Source organism: Nematostella vectensis, chromosome 8 (genome assembly GCF_932526225.1).
Source record: "Nematostella vectensis chromosome 8, jaNemVect1.1, whole genome shotgun sequence".
Taxonomy (NCBI): Eukaryota; Metazoa; Cnidaria; class Anthozoa; order Actiniaria; family Edwardsiidae; genus Nematostella; species Nematostella vectensis.
Window position 1 is genome coordinate 6480536 of NC_064041.1, and position 17747 is coordinate 6498282.

General features: G+C 42.8%; 1 protein-coding gene across 1 annotated transcript in view; it reads left to right on the forward strand.

Annotated features, from left to right (window-relative positions):
* The window catches only part of LOC5501742 (intermembrane lipid transfer protein VPS13B-like), a 61190-nt gene that overhangs the window by 16137 nt on the left and 27306 nt on the right, over positions 1-17747 (forward strand). Inside the window, exons 18-29 of the mRNA XM_032370038.2 lie at positions 1702-1853; positions 2405-2603; positions 3804-4353; positions 9728-9865; positions 10679-10966; positions 11141-11297; positions 11862-12517; positions 13002-13183; positions 14018-14217; positions 15495-15682; positions 16256-16503; positions 16985-17200. Coding sequence (XP_032225929.2) covers positions 1702-1853; positions 2405-2603; positions 3804-4353; positions 9728-9865; positions 10679-10966; positions 11141-11297; positions 11862-12517; positions 13002-13183; positions 14018-14217; positions 15495-15682; positions 16256-16503; positions 16985-17200 — 3174 coding nt within the window. The remainder of the gene's footprint in view (positions 1-1701; positions 1854-2404; positions 2604-3803; positions 4354-9727; positions 9866-10678; positions 10967-11140; positions 11298-11861; positions 12518-13001; positions 13184-14017; positions 14218-15494; positions 15683-16255; positions 16504-16984; positions 17201-17747) is intronic.

Sequence of the window (17747 nt, forward strand, 5' to 3'; positions counted from 1 at the left end):
TAAGGCAGACGGATGTGCGAACGGCATATGTCTATTGGCATTGGTAGTTCTAAGGCAGACGGATGTGCGAACGGCAAATGTCTGTTGGCATTGGCAGTTCTAAGGCAGACTAATGTGCGAACGGCATATGTCTATTGGCATTGGTAGTTCTAAGGCAGACGGATGTGCGAACGGCATATGTCTATTTGCATTGGTAGTTCTAGGGCAGACGGATGTGCGAAAGGCATATGTCTATTGGCATTGGTAGTTCTAAGGCAGACGGATGTGCGAACGGCATATGTCTATTGGCATTGGTAGTTCTAAGGCAGACGGATGTGCGAACGGCATATGTCTATTGGCATTGGTAGTTCTAGGGCAGACGGATGTGCGAACGGCAAATGTCTATTGGCATTGGTAGTTCTAGGGCAGACGGATGTGCGAACGGCAAATGTCTATTGGCATTGGTAGTTCTAGGGCAGACGGATGTGCGAACGGCATATGTCTATTGGCATTGGTAGTTCTAAGGCAGACGGATGTGCGAACGGCATATGTCTATTGGCATTGGTAGTTCTAGGGCAGACGGATGTGCGAACGGCAAATGTCTATTGGCATTGGTAGTTCTAGGGCAGACGGATGTGCGAAAGGCATATGTCTATTGGCATTGGTAGTTCTAAGGCAGACGGATGTGCGAACGGCATATGTCTATTGGCATTGGTAGTTCTAAGGCAGACGGATGTGCGAACGGCAAATGTCTATTGGCATTGATAGTTCTAAGGCAGACGGATGTGCGAACGGCATATGTCTATTGGCATTGGTAGTTCTAAGGCAGACGGATGTGCGAACGGCATATGTCTATTGGCATTGGTAGTTCTAAGGCAGACGGATGTGCGAACGGCATATGTCTATTGGCATTGGTAGTTCTAAGGCAGACGGATGTGCGAACGGCATATGTCTATTGGCATTGGTAGTTCTAAGGCAGACGGATGTGCGAACGGCATATGTCTATTGGCATTGGTAGTTCTAAGGCAGACGGATGTGCGAACGGCATATGTCTATTGGCATTGGTAGTTCTAGGGCAGACGGATGTGCGAACGGCAAATGTCTATTGGCATTGATAGTTCTAAGGCAGACGGATGTGCGAACGGCATATGTCTATTGGCATTGGTAGTTCTAAGGCAGACGGATGTGCGAACGGCATATGTCTATTGGCATTGGTAGTTCTAAGGCAGACGGATGTGCGAACGGCATATGTCTATTGGCATTGGTAGTTCTAAGGCAGACGGATGTGCGAACGGCATATGTCTATTGGCATTGGTAGTTCTAAGGCAGACGGATGTGCGAACGGCAAATGTCTATTTGCATTGGTAGTTCTAAGGCAGACGGGTGTTTTTAAATAAGCCAACTCCCCCTCTGAGGTTTCCGATGCTTGATAGTTTAGATAATCATCTGAAACCAAATCCAATTTTGGACAAAAAATTTGCGATCCTAAACCATATGTCTATGTTCAATGTTATCGACTCTGGATACTGCCATACATTAACATCAAATGATACGATGCGAGAACTCTCGAAAAAAGTAAAAAAAAGTGAAATTATAATTTAGGTACCGGTGTAATACAAGAGCCACCCTTCATATTCAAACGAGTTTGTGGTTATCGTTTGCTATACTAATAAGTATATTCAGTACTCGCACTTACATCAGGTTTGATTGTTTTTATTCCAGGTTCAGTACCAAGTGGAGGTGACGGGTCTAGGGGTGTGGTCGGGACGGTGGGAAGAGTTGTGTGGCAAGCTGTGTGCGGAAGGAGAGAGAAAAGGAACCGGTGGAAGTCTGATGGAGCAGAACCCGGCATTGGAGTGGAACACGCAGTTGTGGTAAATCATTTTGAATCCTTATTTTGAAAGGCGTAAAGCTATGTTGTCCATTTAAAATTATCCGCTCCGCCTGTTGAAAGAACGTTTCCCGATTTCATTGCCCAAATTATATGGCCTGTTAACAGTTTGCTGCCTGAGAAAAATAGAGACAGGGGTCGACCTAAACGCGCATTAGGGGTAAAGTAAGGTATTGTAAGGTTAGGGTGGGTTGGCTTGGTAGCGTAAGGTTACGGTGTGTTAGCTTGGTAGTGTAATGCTAGGGTAGGCTAGCTTGGTAGTGTAAAGTTAGGGTAAGTTAGCTTGGCATTATAAGGTTAGGGTAGGTTAACTTGCTAGTGTGAGGTTAGGGTAGCTTAGCTTGTAAGTGAATGTATAGGATAGGTTAGCTTGGTAGTTTAAGGTTAGGGTAGGTTAGCTTGGTAGTGTAATGTTAGGTTGACTAACTTTGGTAGTGAAAGGTTAGAGTAGCCTTACGAAGGCTAGGTAAGCGCTTTTTAAAGTGATCTGCGCATTTACCTTGCTCCTGCTAAGCTCCTTCTTTGTGCTTTCAGGCGCTCTACCCAAGAGATCTACATCTCGCCCCTTGTGTCAGCATTCGACCTGAGATTTATTCTCGCGCCCGCGGTATCGATGGACATAACCGTCGCCACGGATACGGGCCAACAGTTGTGTGAGAGCGTGCCAGTGTGCGGATGGGCATTGGAGTGTAACGTCACTACAGACGTGGAATGCTTTCTCCGCAAAAGCCAGGTTTGTAACTAAAGAAACCCACTCAGCCACACTTTTGTTATTGTTTTCATTTCATAATTGAAGACGACAACATGTGACGAAATCTCAAAATAACTATCTTAAAACAGACTCGTACCCAGTCGTTATTTGCTGTTGCGGGGACATCCACAGGAATTCTGAAGCGGAGGCAAAAAAAAAATAATAACGACTGGCAGATTACAGATCCAAGATGGCGGACGAAATCGGCGAGAAAATGTTACGAATTTTCAGACGAAGAAAGACCTATCAATACTGCTTTTTTTTTTAGTAACTTCCTCGCTCTAGAGCTTCTTCTAGGGAACATAAAGACAATTTGTGCTCGAATTATATCTCTAAAAGTAGATATTTGTGATTAATACAATCGAACCAAAGCAGTATGAGTTAAAATAAGTGCTAAAACATTCAGACCATCCAAAATTTATTTCATGAAATGATCTATCGAGCTCATCAGTGTCGTCCGTCGTCTTGGATTTTACGAAGCGAAAATGTCCTCTAATTGAACAGAAAACTAAATGGTTTACAACGAGTATGTGTAGGAAGGCCCTTGGACTTGTGCACATAAAAGTGAAAAAACGGTCATAAAAACGCTGCTTGCAAGATATTTTAAAAAAACTTGCAAGATATTTCCTGAGTTCTGCCAGACGTCAAGCGAATGCCGACCCCGAAACCGCATCCTGACCGTCATGCACCGTGCGCTTATTCAACCTGCCCAAAAAGCATCGCGCGGCGTCTGGGTACGAGACTGATCTTGAAATGTAATTTAATACTTCATTCGCAAAATTCAATCGGAAATTATGCAAAAGCTTTACTAAATCAGCCGATGGAAATGGATGCTTTGTCACACTTTGCTGAAATGCCAAAATTGCGGCAGATTCGTACTTTATCTCGCAAATTGTCGAATTAAACTTTCTAGAACACGCGAAAACATTAGTTTAAAGGTAGATGGTGATGACTTTGACCTACACCAAAATAAATGTCTGTAAAACTTCTAATCCCTAAATTATAAATTGTAAAAAGAAATCATTGAATTTGTTAAGACTATTGCGTGTGTCATTTACTATAGCGAGGTTTACCTACGCTGTCTTATTCCCATAAATTCAAGTAAGCAAAACAATGCTATAAATTGAGCTATAAGTGTGGTGATACGCAGCCCTCCTAAGTTAATTTATTTAAAAAAAACAGATTCAACTTTTGCAAGCGCTTGTCTGGAGCAATCTTCAAGCGATATCATCCTGTAGTCTCATGAAGACGGTCACGTCTACTGGAAAATTGATACCAAGGGAACCACACTCGCAGAACTCTGGAAAGGTGATTCAACACGACGAGAAACCGGACAGTGGGTTTCGACCGGACAGTGGGATAGGAAGCGGCTTGACTCACACAACGAAGAAAAAAGACGAAAGAGTGCTTATCCAAGGTCTTAGAAAGTTTCCAGGAAACGCTGACGGTTTCATGGAACATGATAAGATACCGTGGGAAGTGTTTGTTGCTGCAAGAAGGCTGACGATAAGAGCGTACCACCAAGGCACCCGAACGAGGCGACCGAGTCTTCGCAGTAGCTCTCTGTTAACTAAGTCTGACGCGCCAGGTCGGATGGTTACGTCATTGATTCGACCAGTATTTCAGCTCGAGATGGTACATCCAGCGGTCACCCTCAATACGCAAGCGCGGGAGCCCCATGTAAGGTTGCTGTGTTACGATGCTGGATTAAAGGGAGCGGTGAATAAACAAGGTAGGTGCGGGCTATGCATTACAATGCTTTTAACTTTATTTAAAGAGGGTAACATTATACAAATATTTACACCTTTTACAAGCTTTCTAACAAATGATACACTTTCTATATCTTAAAGACTGTAGCAATAGCTGTCTTGAATTGAACGTACAATATCTTCTACAATTATCTTCTACACACTGAGACCTACAATAGATGGGGGAAACGAAACGCAAACTAGAAGAACGATTTATAACGCCACCGCAGAACTGAAGACTCACAATCTCGATCCACACTTACTCGCACTTTTTGAAACCCGACCATCGTTTGGTGCAAGCTTGCGCGCAAACTTAAAGCTTGAATGGCCTATTGAAAAAAAATTATAAGCAACCGCGACTCAATCCGAAAAGCAAGAGAAGCCACATTGGTAGCTCGTGGTGGCACTCTTGAACCCGGTGGCCTCAACCGGCGTGAGGTAATCTATACATCTCGATTTGTCATTATCTACTTTTCTTTTTACTGTTATCTTTTGTAAGTTAATCATTAATTTATTTTTTATTTATTCTATCTGTAACATTGCCACTGTAACTCAATTGTTACCTGAAGGCAGGTTATGGCTTGCCAAAATACTTTTCCTAACATCCAACGTTGTTGTCGACTTCTTCTTTTAATCTTGTATTTATATATCTAACTGTCGACAAAGACCACAAGGTCCGACATGAATCAGCAGACAGTGGCTGTCCGGTGGGTCAATACCTTTGACCACACCCACCTGGTCAGTACCTTTGACCACACATACCGGGTCAGTACCTTCGACCACACCCATCGGGTCAGTACCTGTGACCGCACCCACCGGGTCAGTAACTTTGACCGCACCCAACGGGTCAGTACCTTTGACCACACCCATCGGGTCAGTACCTTTGACCGCACCCATCGGGTCAGTACCTTTAACCGCACCCACTGGGTCAGTAACTTTGACTACACCCAATTGACAACACTGTCATACTTGATACCTTCAACCGCATCCATTCGGCCAGTATTTTAGACTGCACCACCGGCTGAATATCCACCACAACCAAAGGGCCATAACCGCTGGTTGAAATTTCTCGACCACACACACCGGCTAAATATCTGCCTGTTTTTTTTTTTCCTGATTATTGAGGAAAATACCCGTTAGATCGAGAACTCTTATTAGGAAAAATCAAAGAGGGCGACTTAGGGAAAGTCTAACCCACCGGCTGAATATCCTCGACCACACCCACCGAGTCAGGACCGCACCCATCGACGAATGCCAGTGACCACACCCATCGGGTAAATGCCCCCTACCACACCCACCGGTTGAAAACCTTAGGCCACACCCACCGGATTATTTGCGTTGCCCATCCGGTAACATCCTTCGGCCATGTCCAACGGGTTATCTCTTTCAAGCGCGCCAACCAACACCGGGTTATTCGCTTCAGCCACGCCCAGCGGGATATTTCCTCCATTCACGCCCACCCGGGTATTCCTCCAGGTGTTGCGGACCAATAGGATATATATCCAGGGATTGATGGCAGCGTTAGCGTACGCCATCGTGCGAGCGATAAACCAGAAAATCTGCACCCTGCACGTGACTACGGTGATGTTGCTGGTTGACAGAAAAATGCCGACATAGAAGGGCGCAAAGCACAGTATGAAAGTCACTACGACGCTAACTGCAAGCTTGCTGAAGTTTACGCGCAGCTTTTGGGCAACTAATGGGTTGTCGCGAAATGGTTCTCTTTTAAGCTGGCGAATGATTCCCGTGTAAAGTAAGGAAATCAAAACCGTTGGAAAAATGAAGAATAAGATTACGGTCAAGGAGCCGAACACCTTCAAAGACACTTTTGGGTCGAATAATGGCTGCCATTCAACGCCGCAGTAAGCCTCTTTGCCTCTGACCACGAGCTTAAAGATGTAAAAGTAATAACATAGGAACAACCCCGGTACAATCCAAGACGTGATGATGGTCACCCTGTGGTATGTTCGCCCTGAGACCACGATCCAGCTCAGCGGATACACCACTTTTGCGAAGCGCTCGATTGTTATGAAATCCAGCGAGAGTACGGACACAAGTGGAGAGATGTCTGTCAAAAAGAAGAGCCCTTTGCAGAGGATGACGCCGACTACTCCCCGCACATGCCATGTTTCGGTGCGCGTCAAGTTCTCGAAAATTTCCCGCGGGACCGCCAGAAACGCAACAAAGAGATCAGAAACTGCCATACTCTTAATAAGAATAGATGTGGTGGAGGCTGTGGGACGTCTCTTGTTATTCACGTTGATGATCACAAATATATTCCCTGTAATCGAAAACGTAAATATCAGAAAATAGAAGGTGGCCTTCAGCCCAACGCTTGTATTTGTGAAGAGTGCTTCACACTTTCCCCATTCCACGGTCGTGTTACTGGCGTTGATTGCCAAGCTTTCCATATCTCCTCTCCAAAAGATTTCTTGTGACAGAGACAGCAAGCTACTGATATGAATAGAACGTTCAGTAGTTTCTTAAGTAAAACATGTGCTATAGACGAACTTCCTTATCTTTACAGTATAGCTCACTTGCTTGCAATGGAAGTCTTATATTAACGCAGTCACATGCAGGCTTTACTGGCTTTACTTTTTTTCTGGCGTTACTGGCTTTACTGGTTATTACCTGATAGTCTTATAATGTCAAGTAACACGTTTGCTACGACTTTACTGGTATTTTGCTACAAAAACATCGAATAAGACTATTGTTCTTTAATTGTTACAAGTGAACTAAAAGTTGTTGCCACGACAAAGGTTATCTATGGTGTATTAAAATAGACGCAATCACGAAGGGTTAGAAGGGACTAGAGTCATAATAAAACTGGATCCTTGGAAATAGGCTTGCGAAGTTTAAATTCACAAGTTTGTTTCGACTTTATTTAAGCTGTTGTTCTACTGTAGTTGTTTTTACGACAGAGCATATCGGCCGAGTTCTTTTAGAATTATTTCAGTCATAACCATCGATAGCCTGAGTAAAGATTCATCCGGAAAAGTTGGACAGTCACATATTGTAGGCCTGTCGAGCCGTTGAATGTGGACTATAGACCTGCTGTCGAGCCAAAAGGTGGACTTTGGTCCCTCTGTCGAGTCAATGTTACGCTGTTGTTTTGACTGCACTTCGCAGATAGCATTTTTTAACAGCTTTTCTTGTCTTTATATTCTCGTCCTATCATCGGGTTCGCCAGAGTAGTAGCAGAATAATAGTAGAGTAGACTCGGTACTGTACACTAAAATACCCAAAAGTGTAATTATTTATCTCCCTTAATCGGAGGTACGTCTCGTACCGTAAACCGATTTGTCTCGACACGTTCACCCGACTTGTCTCGACACATACACCCGAGTTGTCTCGACACAAACTGAAGACTTGTTTCGACACGTTCCTAGGCCCGAACACTTGGTTTTTCGCGATGCACGTCATCCGACACTTACCGACAAAGATCCTGTTTATACATATACTTGCGATATTTTCCCCCACATTTTAATATGTCTCGTTACATCTCCACTTGTGCATCCTGTAAAGTGCTGCTTCGCACATGTCTTTTTTTTTTGTATATATATATTTTTTTTCTGATTTTTTTTTCTGCGAAAAAAGACATTCTTAGTTGTTTTTGACTTCTCTGTTTCCGAGGGAGAAACATCCAGAGATGAATGCTGATGGTTATAAGAGGTACGGCCACTCGACTCGAGTGCTTTCAACTCGCCCTATCATGTTTATCTGTTACAATCTTCAAGTATCGGCGGAAAATTTTCTGACCTTTTCCAAAATAAATTTTTGTTGATTGACTTTTGTGTCTCTGGTGGGTGCCATGATTTTATTTCTATTTTTGAAGATGTAAATTTGGCTTTTAATTCCCTGTCTAAATTAATTTCGTATTGCTTTGGTCAGTTGAATTTCATTTTTTTAAAATAAGTTATTTGTCATCCTTATTTCATCACGCTTAAATCACTGAATTTTATCTGTAAAAATGGGGTTACATACAAATGGCGTTGAAAATGTGAATGAACCCTCTTTATAATTCCATTTATAATGTTGTGCTTATCGAGTGAAAAGTGTTGATACTGTATTTTATTTTGATTTTAGAATACCTTCAACAGAATTAAAGCGTCGGTTATTAATACCCTCTATGTTCCTTGGTTGTAAGAAACACAAGTGAATGATTTAGAGTTTGCTAAATTCGGGTTGGCAAAGACTTGGCAAAGTCTCTGGAGGGGGCTACTTACTTCAGGAGGTCCGACGGAAACCTCAACCGTTAAAAGACAAAAGAATCCGCTCTAAATTTTCAATCACATCCTCATAGAAACTTCCAATAGACACACTGCTTTCAATATTTTGGAATATTTCTCGCGTTTCCGTTAAAAATCATCGGATATCGTTACGTAATCTACCGGAAGTAAACTGGTGACAATGCGGCTTTAAGACAACACGACCTAGTCGTATTCGCCCTGCCTACAGTATGACATGTCTTATCCCTGAATTACACACTACGACTTTTGTAGTCGAGCATCGTAGCGGAGTCTTAAACTGATTTAAACTCTACGACTCGAGTTGTAGAGGTGTCGCATACAACTAAATCGTGCTGTCTGAATCAGCCTTTGTCGGAATAACGCGCACGCTTGGGCTGGCTAGTCAATATATTTTTATTCTGGAGTATGGTGGTTCATATGCTCATTATAAATATGGGTGCATCTAATCAGGGTATCGATTACTTGTCAAGCCATACACAAAAAGTAAATATTATTACACGGATTGGCATGTTTGTAGAGGTATTTTTGTCTAAGGGTAGTTAATCTAGTTAGTGAAAGATGGAAAACCACGGAGAACGCAATTAATTTTATTAAATGTCGTTTTACGGCGCGACCAGTAAATTCGCAGAATGTTTATTGTCTTCTGAGAATCGCAGGTAAGAATTTATACAAATAAAACTTGAGACTTATTTATATTTGAATGTTTGTACATGTTGCATGTCATTAGGGAAAGGTCATTATTAACAGGGGAGGGGACGGGGGAGGTAGAGGTGACTTGTTAAAAAAGTTCGACCCTCCCACAATCTCAAGCACAAAGATGGTGAACCTCCCTCATAAAGGCGGTCTTTCCGCTGTTCACGGTTTTACTGGTCGCGCTGTAAACACGGTATTTAAACACAGTAAAGCGTATCAAATAAGCCCAGTCTCGTTGTGCGGAGATCTTATTTCACTTCTATAAGGGGTGTGTTTTCTTTTCTGTTGCGTTTATCCCGTGGCCAACCCAGAATGACTAATAATTTTTCTATTATACAGTGTGTCACGTGACCAATCTACAACTAACCAATCATTTGACGATATATAATATGACCAATCACCTGCTGTTATTTAGGGTGGATATCACGTGACCTCCCCGAGTCGTCGGACTACCCAGTTGATTGGTTTGTTACACGTCTTGGGGATCCTGATCCCCTCGGTGTACTTCCTTCGTTACTGACCATAAACATCAAACGAACGAGCACTGGGGCAGGTATGTTAGACCCACCCGATCGAGGATGGGTGGCGGGGGGTGGTGGCGGGGTGGCTTTGTTACTCACTATAGACATCAAACAAATAAGCACTGGGACAGGAATGATAGACACCGCCGATCGAGGATGGGGGAGGGGGTGGGCGGGTTGGCTTTGTTACTTATAGACATCAAACGAATTAGCACTGGGACAGGTATGTTAGACCCACCCGATCGAGGATAGATGGCGGGGGTGGGGGCGTGGGCGGGGTTGCTTTGTTACTCACTGTAGACATCAAACAAATAAGCACTGGGACAGGAATGATAGACACCGCCGATCGAGGATGGGGGAGGATGTGGGCGGGTTGGCTTTGTTACTTATAGACATCAAACGAATTAGCACTGGGACAGGTATGTTAGACCCACCCGATCGAGGATTGATGGCGGGGGTGGGGGCGGGGTGGCTTTGGTGCTCACCATAGACATCAAACGAATAAGCACTGGGACAGGTATGATAGACACCGCCGATCCAGGATAGATGGGGGGGGGGGGGGGGGGCTGGGGGTGCCATTGTTACTCATCATAAACATCAAACGAACGAGCACAGGGGCAGGTTTGTTAGTTGGTGGTGTTAGTGGGGACCGATTGCTCGAAAATAGCGGAGGATGGAGGGCTCTACTATAATATTTTTAAGTAACGGCAGTGCAACATTTTTATTACCTGGATTATCGCCTGAGTAATTCTGCTAAAAAATATACTAGTGAATGCTGCCTTGACATAATGTTCCTAGAAGCTCTGTTTGAGGCACTTTAGTATCATTTTTTAATATTTTCCCAGCTGACATTTGCGTCGACCTCGGCCGTCCCGCCATCGTGTCAATCAATCTGGGCATCATCGATGCGCTGTCGCAATTCATGTCTGGATTAATCATTCCATCTAGTCATCAACCCAGTCCCTCTCCGCCTCGCCCAGGCACAGCTAACCCGGTATCCAGACTGGCGTCGATGTCCAATATTTCTCTGACAACTCGAGAGGTCACCCTTGAAGTGTCAGCTGTTTCTCACCTTGATGAGCCTAGTATTACTGTGTCGGCAGCTAGTGCGAGAATCGGAACCCAATTCAGAGGTGTGACAAGAACACAGAATTAACGCCTATAATGTATAACTGATGTAGCTACACGCTTATTTCCTTATCTCTTATTTTTCAATCTCGTGGTAGACCACGTGCCTTTTTCTTTGTCTTTAAGTAACCTATTGCTACATGTAGACCTCACGTGCCTATTTCTTTGTCTCGTTATAGACTCTTTGCGCAAAGTTGACGCCAATGTTACGATGGAAGGCCTCCTGATGTCTTGTATGCTGCAACAGAAGTGTTTCTACCTCATCAAGCCGTTTGCGTTTGATGGCGACTTGGAAATGACATTCTCCCCTCATAGCCTCTCTGACGCTTTCCCAAGGTATAGGTTACACAGTATAGGAAAACATTTTTTTCATATAAGAGCCATTTAAAACGTAACAGCCTATCGTGGAATCACAGCCTAGTGTGTTAGCGCGTCAGCGTATGGGGTCTCTCACATCTGCTAAAACAGGTTCGCTTCCCCGTCGGAGGGAAGCGTCTGTTTCTTGGTCCGGCCTGTTGAACATATGTGGCTTGTGTTTCTCGACCCCAACATGGATATTCCTAGTTCCTATTAGGATTTAAAATATAAAGCCCTTAAACATGTGGCCGAATAAGCGCTGTATAAATACATTTATGTTATATATTACTGTATTATTTCGACTGTCTGTGGAGAATCTTCTGACCTCGAACAATTTGTCTAATGACGTCATTTATGTGTGCCTCGAAGAAAGTTTTAATCTGAATTTAAAAAAATGTGGGCAGAGTCAACTGACCCGTTTTCAGAAATATTAGCCTAGCTCAACATTACGCCAAGTTCTAAGTTTTAGGTAATAAATTTAGTTGATGTGAGAGTACGGCTTCATGTAAGGTCAATTCATTCTATGCTTGATTTGCTTTTCAGTCTTCCACAGGTCTGCACGAGGCTAAATATCGCCTTAGTACAAGTGGATATCGGACAGGAGCATGTCCGGTGTCTGTCCCTGTTGTCCGACCTCATCCAACAGCATGTTAACGATGATCCCAGTTCAATGGAAGGAAAGACGGACATCAGCGAAAGTAAGACATACACCATGGAAGACGAATTCGAGTCTAAAGAAGGTAATACAGATATAAAGGAAAGAAGTACAGCAGCCAAAGAAAAAGGTACAGAAACCAAAGGGAGCGAAGCAGTCTCCATGGTAAGCGATCCTGATTACAAGAGAAACGACACATTTACCTTGGGATCAGTTTCAAAGAACAATGAAAGTCAGCGAGATACCAAGGGAAAAGAGTCAGATACCAAGGGAAACAAGACAGGCGCTAAGGGGAGAGAAGCAGTTATCAAGAATAGAGATACGTATATCAATGGAACAGAGACGGACACCAAGGAAAACGAATGGAGAACGCTACCCGGGATGGATGCCAATGACATTGGGACATACGTGGGGTACTGCCCAAATGGACGCAAAATAGGAGGATCAGAAGATAGAGTACGACGGCAGCAAAGAGCCGGTGACTCTGCGAGAAGGAGCTTTGATGATCTAAGAACTGGACCCTTCACTTACTTATCCGAACAAGGTGAGATATTATCAAAAACAAAATATAGTACTGGGTTTTCTAATATTTTAGTTATGCAGTTAATGTTGCAGCCGACCCAAGTGATCGAAGTTTGAAGGTTAAACGTTGCTAGGATTGCGAAGATTTTAGTTGTGCACTTAATTGTATACTTAATTTTGGCAAGCGCCAAAATGGCTACTTCTTAGAGATTGACTGCCACAAGAAAAGTCAAGAAATAGCTTTTTGTTGTATTAACTACCATCTATTTAAATTTTCACACGACTACCATCAATTGGTGCTTTGGTAAAATAGAGGTTAAAATTTTCAGCGGAAATTGCTGTTATGACCCTGGCGACCACACATATTGTATTGTTTAAAGACCAACATATTGAGACCTTAACGGAGGCGCAAAATACAGACATGTCGTAGGCAGGTCGCATTCGTCTAAATAGTGCTGTCTAAACCGGCCTAAACGCACATATTTTAAGCCACTGATTCCTTTCAGGCAACCCGAGCAAGCATCCCGAACCATTTGAGATCATGTTCACTAGTGACTCACGTGATAGACCCCCCACGATGGTCTGGCGTTACCGTGAGCCGCGAGCATTGTCAGCGGTCGAGGTGCTGCCGCTGCCTTTTACGTCCCCGGTGTTGGTCAATACACTTAACATGGGTGATGAAGTACAGGTAAAAAGGAAACCCGTAACACGGATTTTATTCGCTGGTCGCTCGGCACGCACCAAAATAAATAGCGAATGGGTTATTAAATTCTTGGAAACGCTTCTTGTATTTCAAGTTTCTCTGTCATGGCATCTGCGAGTTCCCCGCTTATTGACTGCTCTCTAGATCGATTTATAAACATAATGCGATGGCTTATTGAGCGGTTTTTTGGGACATAATCTGGATTACTGTGCCCGATTTCATCTTTGCGTGCGTCTGCCCTCTAATAGATGCACAGATGACGTCACAGCGTGTCACGAACAAAAAATTACGCAACAAGATGCAATGTCGAGTTGCGTGACTGTTGTTCGTGACACGCTGTGGTATCGTCTTCTGTGCATCCATTAGAGGACAAACGCGCAAAAAATGAGATCTTTTTGTTTTATACAACGTTACAATAGAGTTTCGGGAAGCGTGCGCATGCTGACGCCAAGCGTGCGTGTTCCCTCTGTGTCGCACGCTCAAGCGTGCGTGTGTCCTCTGTGTCGCACGCTCAAGCGTGCGTGTGTCCTCTGTGACACACGCTCAAGCGTGCGTGTGTCCTCTGATAACACATGAACCCTTGACCAATCAGAGCGCGCGATTTACGAGAGTCGTATAAAAAATAAAATACAAGATGAAAATAAGTATTTCTTGATTCATTAGCTAAATTACTGACCTGAATTAAAACACCAATTCTGCACTGTCTTTCTGGTGAATGCATAAAAAAATCCCGAAAATCTTTGGACTGTCTCTAGACTCTATTCAATTCTTTTTAATTTTGCTCAAGCGTTTCTAATCTCTATCTAAATGAAATTATAGGTTCCATGTGTGTTGAGCTACTGGGACAACCTTCAGAAGTCATACATTATTTACAAGGAGTTCTACATCTCGGAAAGTCGTGCATGTCGTATAGCACTTCCGGATCCCCTGACCGCTGACCCGGCCACAGTCGTAATTGCGGAAGAGTGGCAGATGATTGTAGATGCAAGCGTGGATATCGACTACCCTGATGATAACAGGTCATTGTGACTAAACTTAATGACAAGTCAGTATGGCTAAACTTAATGACAATTCAGTATGGCTAAATTTGATAACGGGTCATTGTGGCTAAACTTAATAACAGGTCAGTATGGCTAAACTTAATGACAATTCAGTATAGCTAAATTTGATAACAGGTCATTGTGGCTAAACTTAATAACAGGTCGGTATGGCTAAATTTGATAACAGGGCATTGTGGCTAAACTTAATAACAGGTCAGTATGGCTAAACTTAGCCATACAATTCAGTATGGCTAAATTTCATAACAGGTCATTGTGGCTAAATTTAATAACAGGTCGGTATGGCTAAATTTGATAACAGGTCAGTATGGCTAAACTTAATGACAATTCAGTATGGCTAAATTTCATAACAGGTCATTGTGGCTAAATTTAATAACAGGTCGGTATGGCTAAAGTTGATAACAGGGCATTGTGGCTAAAATTAATAACAGGTCAGTATGGCTAAACTTAGCCATACAATTCAGTATGGCTAAATTTCATAACAGGTCATTGTGGCTAAATTTAATAACAGGTCGGTATGGCTAAATTTGATAACAGGGCATTGTGGCTAAACTTAATAACAGGTCAGTATGGTTAAACTTTATTACAAGTTAGTGTGGCTAAACTTAGTAACAAGTTAGTATGGCTAAACTTTATGACAAGTCAGTATGGCTAAACTTAATGACAAGTCAGTATGGCTAAATTTGATAACAGGTCAGCGTGGCTAAACTTAATAACAGGTCCGTATGACTATACTTAATAACAAGTTAGTAAGTTTCTTCTTGATCCATATTGAAAAAACTCATCTTGCGGTCTCATCACATAAAACAAAAGTCTGTACAGAAATAGTGATGTCCTTGCTTACTTTGTTTATTTTTTCAATTCATTAAAACATTACAGCGCGACCATGTATAGGATGTCGTTTTGACCAATCACTTGTTAGATTTGCAAACAGTCAACTCAGAACGTGTCTCAACAACTCTCAGCGCCTGAAATCTCGCTTGTAATTCGTCAGAAGACAAATTTTCCATATATGTTGCTTGTTGCTAGGGTACCAAACGAACAAAGTGCGCTGGTAAGTCAAGCATGTCCTTGGTGGATCTTCTTTGAATACTTTGAATTTGGCCAAAGCACAGAATTATAACATAAGTTATACTTAAAACATTGATCATATATTATACAGTTTGCTAAAATAATTCACCGTGTAATAAACCCTGTGATAATGACACAAGTACAAAAAAACTGTTCTCATGTTGCAGTGTCGGTGCTGAAACGGGCTCCGCTTACAGCAGTCCGTATCGCGGGCTCATCAGCCCTACGTCACTTGCCGCGTCGGCCAAGGTCAACTCTGTGTTCACCTCGGCGCTTATTCCCGCTGTCTCGGCCCAGATCTCTATCGGTGTCCTGGAGCTGAAGCTTGTTAACCACACAAATACTGAGAAGCAAGGTAACGCAATCCACCTACACAAATAGTGAAGAAAAGAGTAACGCAATCCACCTACACAAATAGTGAAGAGCAGAGTAACGCAATCCACCTACACAAATACTGAGAAGCGAGGTGACGCATTCCACCTATACAAATACTGAGAAGCAAGGTAACGCAATCCACCTAAAGCAAAGTAACGCAATCCACCTACACGAATACTGAGAAGCAATGTAACGCAATCCACCTACTCAAATACTGAGAAGCAAGGTAACGCAATCCACCTATTTAAATACTAAGAAGCAAGGTAACGCAATCCACCTACACAAATACTGAAGAGTAGAGTGGCGCAATGCACCTAAGGAGGCGTGCCTAAAACACGTTTATGACTAGCGATGAAAAGGAAATGCATTAACACAAGGTCGAAATGGTAACCCTTGCGCCTCTGTGCAAACACGTAGCTGGTATTTCGAGCTTTAGTCCTAGTTTTTCAACAGCTTGTAAGTATTTTTTCTCATCTTACAATTCAGCGGAAGAAAGCTATCGTAAAACAGACCCTGCGGGGACGTCTATTCACTATTTATTTTCACATTACAGATCTGCCATCTTACCTAGACGACTACAAGCTGTACCCATCCCTCCCCCCAGAGCAAGAGTTTCTACTGCTCACTGTGGAAGGTCTGAGTGGCGTCAGTAAGCACTTAGGGGGCGTAGGAGCGGTCACATTGGCACAGTTCGAGTGGAATTGTCACTGTGATTTGATTGACTTTGGGGACTTGACATACAGGCGCTTTCTCAGTCCATGTGACGTCAGATCCACTAGTGCACTGTATCATGGAAATTTGGTGAGCTTGCTGTTACCCTTGAGTTGTTGTTGTTATTGTATTAGCTAATCATCGTCATTGTCACCGTAAACATAATCACTATCCATCATCCACCATCACCATCATAATCACCATCACCATCATTATCATTATCATCACCATCGCCTCCACCACCACGACCACCATCACCATAACCACAACCATCATCATGACCATCACCACCACCACCACCACGATACGCAAATGCCATGTAGAATATAAGTTTATTTTTTTGTTCTGCACTTGTGAGAAAGCGACATCGGTCAGCCTTTTTCATTTACTATTTATAAACGTTTCAAGTATAACTAATTTTAATAAATATTTTTATAGAAACTCAAATAAAATACGCGCAAATTAAATCCACAAATCTACTACCACAGATCCCATACATTTTTTCGTCCAAACTTTTACCACGCTTTTCATTTTTATCGACATCGATTTCATCTATTACTTATGCCGACAGAAATGCCCCAGTTTCTGCGCCGACGTTCAGTCCGAGCGGCGCTCACTGTGGTTGGAGTCTGGTGTCGAGATTAGTAGCGCACTGGTTCACGTCAGTCAAAGCACTGTGCACACGGCAGCACTAGCCGCGGAAGCCTGGGGCCAAGAGAAAGAAGTCAGCTTATTCAGCCATTACGTCATTTGCAATGAGACGCAACAGGCGCTACGCCTTGGACAGGTAGGAGCTTTTCATGACTACACATAACACATGTAATTATACACATGGTATATGACACAATGAGACACGTTATGAAGGCACGTGTAATGAGGTAGGAGCATTCCATGACTGCACATAGCACATGTTATAGCACACATGGAATATTAAGACACAATGACACACGTGTTGTGAGGCACACCTTTAACAGGTAGGAGCATTCCAATATTACACATAATACATGTTATGATCCCCGTGTTATTAGACACAATGCAAACATGTAATGGACACATGTTATGATACACACGTTATGAGATACATTTTATGATACACATGTTATGATACAAATGTTATGAGACACATGTTATGAGACACATGTGATGAGACTCATGTCATTGATACACATGTTATGATACGCACGTTATGAGACACATGTCATGATACACACGTTGAGACACATATTATGATACACATGTGATGAGACTCATGTAATTGATACACATGGCATGATACACATGTCATGATACACATGTTATAAGACACATGTCATGATACACATGTTATGATAGAC